Here is an 11,347-nt window from a genome sequence, read left to right on the forward strand (position 1 = left end):
GGTTAATGTATACCACCTATCTGAAACCTAATATCTATTGTGCAACAGTTTAAAGCTCCTGTCCCACAGTTTAACACCATAAAGGCCTCAGATATTTAACACTACCTACCCCGTAGCCAGCAGAATGGCTTGTAACAGGCAATCTGAGGCACAATACCTATAATTAGCCAACCCAAGTTGATCCTGCCATTGTCACCTGCAGACAGGTGGGAATTGTGTGAGTCTCCGGTGACCTTCTCATGTGACCAGGGTCAGGTGTCAGGGTGTCAGTCGGGGGAGAGGCTGTATAGCTGTCGAGGCATGCCTCATCCATCATCCTCCCCTTATTGCTCTCTCTCTCTCTACATGATGCCCAGAAGGAGCTATCAGGGTGGGGAGCCAGGGGTGAAGTTGAGGGGGGTGGAGGGTGGAAGACGGGTGGTGGTGGAATGATCGTTTTACAGGAACGTTCACAGAACAACAAGTTTTCACAGCAACAGCGCGCCGTTCCACCACGAATAAAGAGTTACTGCTCCCAGCCCCGCAGTAACCCTCTTCCTGATCCCAGAGCAGATTTATGGCCTTTAACCGCTGGGCTGTGAAAAACTGCAAATACTGACAGGCTCGTAACCTCTTTACCCTCTCCATCAAGACTCTTATTGCTCCGTTTTCTCTCCTGGGCTGTGTAAATAAACACAGTCACTGTGAAAAACTCAAATTTCTCTTTAAACCAACTCTAATTAGCTTCACTCTGGTATTTGGCCGCATGTATGGAAGACCGTTGCATTATGGGGGCTGTGTTGGCGTGTTGAGGCATTGGTCCCTGTTGAGTCTTAGCCACAGTGTCTTCATGGCTGTCGTCGTTATGGCTCTTGACATGGCCAGAGTAAAAGTTTGTTTACAGTTTGAGGTCTCCGACCTGAACCAGCTGTATTAGTCAAAGCTATGGAGCTCTCACAGGTGGCTTGGAGGCACTCTTCATCCTTCTTGGAACACACACACACACACACACACACACACACACATACAGTCCATACGGCCAGAAGCCGTGGACAGAAGCTCTATCTGTTTGTCCTGTTCCTGCTTTTTTCATTACAGCCTGATTGCGTTTGAACAAAAGTTGTCTGCTCGTAAATGTTGGCATTAAGCCGCATTCCATCCCATAGCCCGAGGTAAGAGAGGAGAGCTGTAGCAGAGTAGGGCTGGGGTGTTGGGTAATTTGTTTAGCTGTTAAACGACTAATGGACGTCCACCTGGTTTGGGAGCAGCAGCAGCAGTTTGCCTGACTCCTCCTTTGCAAGTCCAGACTGCAATTGTGTTTTATGGCCCCAATTATAAAGGATATTTAGCGACTACCTTGCTGCTTGTGTGTTTTGCATGGCATCTGGTTGGTGGAGGCACCAGACACTCAACAACCCACCCAGCCAGCCCACATCAAACACCCTCGGTGTGAGACTTGGTGTGCTCTGCTCTGATGAGCCCCGCTTTGTCTCTGCCTCATTCACTTAGTTATTGAATCATGCAGCACAGGAGCATTGCAGAGACCAGAAGTGTACATGGTGTGGTCGTACGTGCCGCAGCCCAGATCTACAGGTCCTGTGTTCCCACTGCTGTCATGTAGGAGTCCTGCAGGCTCTAATAAAGTAGAATAATAAAGGATCCTATTTGTTTCATGTGGTTTAATGAGCAGCCCCAGATCAGACTGCAGCTGGATGGAAGGGGACCTCACAGGGTCTGAGTCTGGCTGTGGCAGGGTGGCGGGGCGTCCCACCCAAAGGTAGCTCACTCATTGTTACAAGCAGCATCACCCTGTGTGTGTGTCTGTGTGTTTGTCCTGCACAGCGGCACGTGGGTGAAGAAAGCAACCTCAGCTCCTGCTCCCGACCAAAAAGCATTTGCGTGTTTTCCACAGCCATTAATTAGAGGAAAGAGTGGATCAGATGTTAGTTTTATTAGCAGGGGCTCTTTAAAAGGAATCAAAATGAAAGGAACATATGTCACGCATTTGATGCCCCGCCTGCTCCCCCCTTTCCTCTCCTCCGCAATCGCCCACCTCACACACTCACAAAGTGCACAGCCAGCACAGTCTGTCTGCAGACAATAGTGGTTAGTGGATTGATCCTGAGGAAGCTGTTGGGACGTTGCCCTACCCACGCTCTGCTGTGCCTACGGCAGTAATGAGGACGGCCTGAGAGGACCCTGTTTGTGTGCGTACGTGTGTGCCCGTGCATGCATGACCCCAGAAGGCCTTCGGGCAAATGAAATAGCACAGGCCCCACACCACGCAGCCTGACGGAACCTTACAGTACAGGACATGACTACACAAAGTTCCCACTGACTCTTACACAAGACAGAGATGTGTACAGGTACAGGCGAGACATGCCTGCTGAACCGCTGTCATCCTGGGCAACGTGATTGCGTACATCACCTTCGGCGGCTAGTCTGAATTTATGGGACACATGCCTGTTTCTGCATGACTCGTTTGATTGCATTCTCTGGTTTGGGGCTCCGGTGCCAAGGCCGTTAAACCTCACACCTGCAGAGTTCTAAAGAAGGGAACTGTGGGTGTAGTGGAGAGAATGAGGATCCAGGTGATCTGAGGCTCTCTCTCTCTCTCTCTCACACACACACACACACACACAGAGAGAGAGAGAAAGAGAGATATCACAACCCATCTCCTTAAAATACATTTCCATCAGGCAACAACCCCACCCTACCTATCCCATACATAATGTCTTTATCAAACAGCCTCCATTTACTCCCATGTGTGGTTACAAATGACCTCCTGTAGCAATAACGCAATAAGTGTTGTTCGCTATCTATGTTAGCCTGCTTTTTTTTTCACTTGGCCTGACACAATCGTGGCATTTATCAGTGTAATTGCATGAGTCGGAAGCACTGATGTTGTCTATTAGGCGGATCTCCATCCTGTTAAGAGCAGAGAGGCTTTTAATGTATGATCCTGGCTGCATAAGTGGACTCAGCACAATTGCATGGCTAGTGGAGAGATGGAGGGTTCCTGCTGATGATAATGTTGATCTCTGGACCAACCATGCACTCCCAACAAATAAAGAGAGAGAGAGAGAGAAAACAACAAAGTGAAGCAGAGGTTAATCATTTTATTTACTTGCAGCAATGGATTTCTTTTCTCTTTTCTCTTCCCTCTTTCTCTCCCTCTCTTTCTCTTCCTCTCTTTCCCTCCTTTCTTTACCAGGCAGGGCAGTGAGTGGGCTGAGGAGGGAGGGCTGAGCTAGGGGGAAATCGATAGGGAGCGCATTACAGTAAAACGTATTGATTAGGAGAGACCTGCGAGCACCGCGTTGGTCGCGGAGATGGTGGAATGATGCAATGCTTAAAGGAATTTATCCTTTGACTTTTACATTAACCTTTTATTGACTGCTTTGCCTGTCCATAATTAACACTCACTTTAGCTAAAGTGGTTAGTTTGAGCAGTGCAGTGTGGGGCCGGGGCCTGGGCCATATGGTGGGCTTCTCCGGCGGCTAGAGCTCTATAGCCCCCTCCTTGCCACAGACTCTGCGGCCCAAATGGCACCCTGTTCACTATATAGTGCACTACTTTTAACCAGGGCACATAGGACTCTGATCAAAAGTAGTGCACTATATGGGGAATAGGGTGCCATTTGGGAGGCAGCCAGACAGAGCAGTTCAAGTGCAGTGTGCGGCTGCACTATGGAAGGCCTCTGTGGAATAGAAGGCGATAGAAGCTCAGATTCCTTTCACATTAGCATACTATTTGAGCAGGCCTGCCGGGCTATAGGGTTTCAGGGCAAATTGAAATGAGTGATTGTATTGCCAATCTCTCCTGAGCGAGCGGCGAGAGAGCACCAGATGGGATAGTTAGCCCATATCTGTCTAGGGTTAATCCATAGGAACACTGGAGACTCACAAACACACTCCTGGTCCTCTGGCTCTCCATCCCTCCCTTTCTCCCTCCTCTTTGTCTTTGACCTTACCTTTAACGTGCCGTTTGTCCAGGGGAAAGGGGTGATTTGTGTTAATGTGTATAGTGCTGTAGCTCACAATGAATTTCTATGAGAGCCCAAGAGAGTTTAAGGTACCAGACTAGATATTGAATTATTTCATTCCATTTTAGCGTTAAGTGAAGGTGTGGTATTTGCAGCTATTGGAGGTGGTGTGTAAACTGTTTGTTGAATGTCCTTGCCTCCAATATATTTGACACAACTCTCATCCTCATAACTACTGCATTTCCGGTTAAACAAGATCTCTCCATTCCAGTTTATTATGGTTAGATTCTCTGTCAGATAAGCAAAGTGTTACTACGTAATTAACTTCACTACATATTTACACTGTCTTTCTTCATATCCTTGTTCAGCAGAAAAGAGGCCAGTGTTTTCTTTTGTACCAGTCTAACATGAATAGTTAATTAAATCTAAAATCAAATGGCACTGTGTTCCCATGGCCTTTGGTGTCGGTCCGCTGATGTAAGCAGAATGTGTGTGTGTGTGTGTGTGTGTGTGTGTGTGTGTGTGTGTGTGTGTGTGTGTGTGTGTGTGTGTGTGTGTGTGTGTGTGTGTGTGTGTGTGTGTGTGTGTGTGTGTGTGTGTGTGTGTGTGTGTGTGTGTGTGTGTGTGTGTGTGTGTGTGTGTGTGTGTGTGTGCACGTATCTCTATTCTCTGTGTGTCTGTGTCTCTTTTCATCCAGTTAGATATTTATGCCTGGCATGTCCGTCGTCCTCTCTTTGAAGTGGCGCTTCCTTTAATTCTGCCCCTAAATAAATAATGACAACATTTAAACACATGGCTTGTCGCGCAGCCCCAAGGTCAGCTAATCCTATTATTTATGAAGTGATATGCTACATAATGGTACTTAGAGCATGTTAACAGATTCTATTATCAGGCCCCTGATCTGAGGCGTGGAAGATATACAGTATGTGAATGGTATATGTTAATACCATCCTCTTGGTATAATGCATTACCTATCAGAGGGTTCGACCACAGCTGAAGTGGTACCACTTAGCTGAAGAACTACTCCAGTATTAAGTGGCCCTTGGTTGAAATATATAATCGCAAATTGAGGCAGGGATGGCCTGGACTGCCTGTCCCCTGGCCACATTAACGACCTCCCCGTCACATCCATAACACACCTCCCTGTTAGGGTCCATAGAGACTGTGGGGAGGCAGGGGGATGCAGGGTGCCTGGGGTAGGGATGGAGATGGGGGGAGGTAGGGTGTCAGCGAGTCAGACACCAACCAGCTTATTTTTCATAATGAGGAGGAGGAGGAGGAGGAGGAGGAGGAGGAGGAGGAGGAGGAGGAGAAGGAGAAGATGGTGAAGTAAGGAGTAACTGTGACACACACACACATTCCTACTGAGACATCTCATACCGTGATGCTTCGGTATCCATTTTGATCCAACAGACTAGGTGGTAGAAACAGTAGAAGTCATAATCCATTAATCAGATAATGTAGAGTACTGTAGAAACACCATGGAATAAGAATAAGGGTTGTTTCTCTATCTGTCTCTCTTGTTCTGACTGGATGAAAGGAGAGGGCTTTCCAGTGAAACCATCTGGCAGTGTGTAAATGACTGGAGCATTAATCACTGGACTATGAGGATACTGTTGCTTTGTCATCATATTGACGGTTTAAACCACAACACACACAGATGACACGCCCATGTAGGGCTGCATACAAAACATTCCTGACTGATCACCTCTCAAACAGATCACATACTGTATCTACCCCAGTCACACACACACACACACACACACACACACACACACACACACACACACACACACACACACACACACACACACACACACTCAGACGGATCATACACACACACACACACACACAAACTTAGACGTATCAGACACACACACACACACACACACACACACACACACAAACAGCCCTACACCCTGCAGGGTCTAATAGAGACTAGTCTAAGTGGGAGTCATAAAGAGAACAGGAGAGGAAACACACAAGCCTACTGCCTCCTGGTCAAACACACACTGGTCCTCCCTGTGTGTTTACATAACACACACACTCCACACTCACCCAACAATTACCTCCAATTATTGTGTGATCTACTCTGCTCAAACTCACTATCAGTCAGATACAGATCTCATATTGTGTGATCTACTCTGCTCAAACTCACTATCAGTCAGATACAGATCTCATATTGTGTGATCTACTCTGCTCAAACTCACTATCAGTCAGATACAGATCTCATATTGTGTGATCTACTCTGCTCAAACTCACTATCAGTCAGATACAGATCTCATATTGTGTGATCTACTCTGCTCAAACTCACTATCAGTCAGATACAGATCTCATATTGTGTGATCTACTCTGCTCAAACTCACTATCAGTCAGATACAGATCTCATATTGTGTGATCTACTCTGCTCAAACTCACTATCAGTCAGATACAGATCTCATATTGTGTGATCTACTCTGCTCAAACTCACTATCAGTCAGATACAGATCTCATATTGTGTGATCTACTCTGCTAAAACTCACTATCAGTCAGATACAGATCTCATATTGTGTGATCTACTCTGCTCAAACTCACTATCAGTCAGATACAGATCTCATATTGTGTGATCTACTCTACTCAAACTCACTATCAGTCAGATACAGATCTCATATTGTGTGATCTACTCTGCTAAAACTCACTATCAGTCAGATACAGATCTCATATTGTGTGATCTACTCTACTCAAACTCACTATCAGTCAGATACAGATCTCATATTGTGTGATCTACTCTGCTCAAACTCACTATCAGTCAGATACAGATCTCATATTGTGTGATCTACTCTGCTAAAACTCACTATCAGTCAGATACAGATCTCATATTGTGTGATCTACTCTGCTCAAACTCACTATCAGTCAGATACAGATCTCATATTGTGTGATCTACTCTGCTAAAACTCACTATCAGTCAGATACAGATCTCATATTGTGTGATCTACTCTGCTCAAACTCACTATCAGTCAGATACAGATCTCATATTGTGTGATCTACTCTGCTAAAACTCACTATCAGTCAGATACAGATCTCATATTGTGTGATCTACTCTGCTAAAACTCACTATCAGTCAGATACAGATCTCATATTGTGTGATCTACTCTGCTCAAACTCACTATCAGTCAGATACAGATCTCATATTGTGTGTAATACAGTGAACCACCACTGTTGATTCACATTGCTTCTGTGTAACAATGTGTAATTATGGTGGCGTCTGTATAAGAGGTGATTTATGTCCAGAGGAGTGTCTGACCTGTCCTGTTATTTCCTGTCCCTGTCTGTCCCTCCAGGTGCCACTCCAGCCTGGCCCAGACCCTGCCCCCAGAGGAGGCCCCCGTGGACCGGCCGTTTTGGGCCGACGACGACCCCAGCATGCCGCTGCCCTTTGACCTGGCTGACATCATCAACAGGGTGGAGTCACTCCTCTGGAGGTCGGTTGCAGATACACACATAAGCGGAAACAGGCACACAGATAGACACACACACACACACTTAAATAACTCACTTATATGAGTCTGCATACCTCCCTGTAGCTCCTTGATTGTCCTACCACTATACAACAATACTTAACCATCTCCTTCATAGACCTACATAGTGTTGCCACCACCCCCTATTCTGTAACTGATGCCTCTCTGGCCAGCAGTTATCTTCCTTAGTCATAAATACAGTTTAATTATCCCGTCCTGTTGGCATTTAAACTCAGCAGACATTACTCTGCAGTACGCTGGCCTTGTCATAGCCACCATGGCTCTCTGCTTGGCTCATTAGATGTTTCCCAAATGGCACCCTATTCCCCATGTAGCGCACTCTGTTTGACCCGATACCTATGGACCCTGGTCAAAAGTAGCGCGCTATAAAGGTAATAGGGTACCATTTGGGATGCAGACATTGGCTCCTTCAGTCCGTCTGTTAATTGCAGTGTGTGGCCGGGTCCCGGCCCTGTCTGCACTCTGACATCTCAATGACTTGTTGTCATACAGACGGAGTGAGTGACTGTGGACGGGCTATGAATGGAGGAATGGAGGGATGACTGGGCTTGTGTTTTGTTTCCTCCTGTCAGGATGTGAAGGATGGGACACAGAGAAAAGAGAGAGAGAGAGAGAGTCACCTATCGTGAGGACAGACTACAGAGAAAGAGAACAGGACCTACCAGCTCCTGCTTGTGTCAACGTCCTCCAATGGGGGTACACTTCCCCACCACACCCCAGCCCACCCTGAACCCCACCCAACCCTGTACCTCATGCCACCCCGCCCAAACCAGTCTCATCTAGCTTTGCCTGGATGGACCCAACATGGCTGCACCATGAAGATAGAACCCTGATTAGTGCTTTGCTAACATGCTATAGCTGGCATTGGAACTAGTCTCACAATGGTAATGTGGATAACCTGCAGAATTAAAACTGAATGTGTAGGAATGTATTATTTCAATGAATGTTCTGTTCCTTTTCTACATTTAACCAGCTTTGTGTATGGATATGACAAATAGTCATACAGATTTAGGATCTTAATTTGACCAGTTTCTCACAGCAGGACAATTATCCTGCAGCAACAGGAAATGTGAATTATTGGGTGGATTATAATTAATGGACATTTTTGAAAGGGTTAATACATTTTTACTTAGGGCAAATCAAGTCTGACATTTTCAAGTGGAAATGACGAACTTCAGAAGCCCTTTTATACCTTGAATACACTACAAGTTTGCATTTCCTGCTGTACAGGACATTTACTGCAACAACAGGGACATCAAATTAAAATCCTATATCTGTAGTACATTTATACTTTCTGTTTCTAATTCAATATTGTTCTAATGTTCTAATGATACTGTTGTATTCTAATGTCCATTCACTTCCTGTATTTCATATAACTGCAATTCACAACTTTCTTGTTCAGAAGATGTGACTGAAAGTGTTTATCTGAAGTGTGTGTGTGTGTGGTTGAATGTGTGTCACTGCAGTATTTACAGTGTGTGATATTGGATATGTGTGAAGCAGTATGATAGGGATAGGGCATGTGCCCGTAGCAGGGCTGGAAGATGTTTGTGCTAGAGAGGAAAGGACAGGAGAGTCTAGTAGGCCTCTAGGTTCTAGTAGGCAGGCCTCTGTCTGCAGGCCTGTCTCTAGTCTGCTCTGTAGGCCTGAAAGGCAGCCCATGCAGATAGCTACTGTAGGGCTGAAAGGCAGCCCAGGCAGATAGCTACTGTAGGGCTGAAAGGCAGCCCATGCAGATAGCTACTGTAGGGCTGAAAGGCAGCCCATGCAGATAGCTACTGTAGGGCTGAAAGGCAGCCCAGGCAGATAGCTACTGTAGGGCTGAAAGGCAGCACAGGCAGATAGCTACTGTAGGGCTGAAAGGCAGCCCAGGCAGATAGCTACTGTAGGGCTGAAAGGCAGCCCAGGCAGATAGCTACTGTAGGGCTGAAAGGCAGCCCAGGCAGATAGCTACTGTAGGGCTGAAAGGCAGCCCAGGCAGATAGCTACTGTAGGGCTGAAAGGCAGCCCAGGCAGATAGCTACTGTAGGGCTGAAAGGCAGCCCAGGCAGATAGCTACTGTAGGGCTGAAAGGCAGCCCAGGCAGATAGCTACTGTAGGGCTGAAAGGCAGCTACTGTACTGTGGGGCTGATAGAAGGATCCCCATCCCAACTGCCACTCTCTCTTCATAATTGCAGCTGTTCAATGGCTTTTAATTAGTATTAAAGCGTGTAGAGCACCACTTGCCCTGTAGCGCTGCAGGCCAGAGACTCAGATCCACAGCTTCTGACAAAACCAGCCAGGAAAGAGAAGCTATGGGTGGAAATGGGATGGTTGTCAAAGCCAAGCAGAGCAGCCTTCTTTTTTATTTCTTGGTAACACTTTATTTCAGGGATCATCAACAAGATTCAGCCGCGGGACGATTTATTTATTGAGCCAATGGTCGGGGGGCCAGAACATAATTACAATTAAATTGACCGCAAGAAGCCCAAACAGATATAATGTTTGACTAAAACATAATAATTTCAAACCTTGCTTACATTTGTATATGATTACTTGTCTCTCTATTATGCATCGGAATACTTGGGAATTTAAAAAAAAGTAAAGAAGTGTATTCTTTTTCTTTTTTAAACTGTGGGGGGGCAAATAACACCTCCCGCGGGACGCCAGTTGGGGAACCCTGCTTTATTTGAACTAACCACCATAGTGCCTTTATAACAATGTTGTAAACATGTCATAATGCTTCATAGCTTGTGTCATTGTCATAACTGAAGCTTTATGGCATGTTTTGACAAGTTATGACTCGTGGTATGAAGCTTTATAACATGGTTAGGACATTTTTATGAAGGGTTATGAAGAGGTCATGGTGTCTAGTTCAAATTAATTGTTACCAATTTCTTTCGCTATCTATATCTATCTATATCACCATGAAGTAGAAATTATATATAGTGTTAAAAGTTGTTTTTTACTTCTGAAAGTTTTTCCAATTTCAAATGTTAACGGTTGCCAAATTGTTGTTCTCTTGCTTAATCTTTTTGTATGTTGACAGAGGTTGAGATTGTAGACTTGCAGTAGACTGGCGGTATTGTTGAGTCGAACTACTATGTGCTCTCTGCTTCACAGCTCAGCTTGTCTGTCTGAAGCATTAGGAAGGCAGTAAATAAACCAAGACAGTGTTTTATGACCCTCTGCTCTCTGTGTGGTGCTGTCTGTTGTGTCGAAGGCTCCTGCATCATGTTCATCATCACACTGTATCCCACTTTGGCCTCGCTGTGTGTCTGTGCGTGCGTGTGTCCGTGTGTGTGTCTGTGTGCGTATTTGTGTGTGTGCACGTGCTTTTGTGCGTGCATGCACATTTACACATGTACACATTCCATTTACCAGGCTGTGTGAGTAGGCTATCTAAGTGTGTTTTACCTTTTCCCAGAGTGTATTTGAGCAGTGAATTGAGACTCATTTGTCAGGTGAGTGTGAGTTACAGTTCTCTGGCCTGCATGCCCTGTCACCGCCTGGCCTCTCTCTCTCCCTGCCAGATAGATGGGATGGATGCTCTGGCAGCCATCTGTACAAAGTCCTGTTATTTACTGGCCTCTTTAGCCTCTTTCACTGGAAAACAAATTAGCCCAAGTGTGTCTGCAGCACAACTAACCCCTGGGTTTCAGGCCACTCTGTCCATCTACTTACTCTGCCAGGCTGGCCCAGCCCTAGCCATGTCTCTGTAAGGCTCTGTAAGGCTCTGTAAGCCAGATAGACGGGCCATTCTGTCAGTCCTACTCTAGCTTGTTCTCTCTACTATGATGTACTGTACGTGACTGTATATTTCAATAAAAGTTAATATTTTGACGGGTAGTTATAATTGGAACTGGTTGGCTCAATAGCTAAAT

General features: G+C 45.8%; 1 protein-coding gene across 2 annotated transcripts in view; it reads left to right on the forward strand.

The window, feature by feature from the left end:
- Nucleotides 1–10,648, forward strand: part of LOC311111641 (alpha-ketoglutarate-dependent dioxygenase FTO-like) — a 147,205-nt gene extending 136,557 nt beyond the window's left edge. For both annotated transcript variants that reach the window (XM_084154418.1, XM_084154419.1), the window contains exons 9-10: nt 7,286–7,426; nt 8,056–10,648. In XM_084154418.1, the coding sequence (XP_084010544.1) occupies nt 7,286–7,426; nt 8,056–8,062 (148 nt within the window). In that variant the 3' untranslated portion in view covers nt 8,063–10,648. The remainder of the gene's footprint in view (nt 1–7,285; nt 7,427–8,055) is intronic.
- Nucleotides 10,649–11,347: the final 699 nt, after the last annotated feature.

The sequence above is a fragment of the Coregonus lavaretus genome, assembly GCF_964263955.1.
Source record: "Coregonus lavaretus genome assembly, chromosome: 37".
NCBI lineage: Eukaryota > Metazoa > Chordata > Actinopteri > Salmoniformes > Salmonidae > Coregonus > Coregonus lavaretus.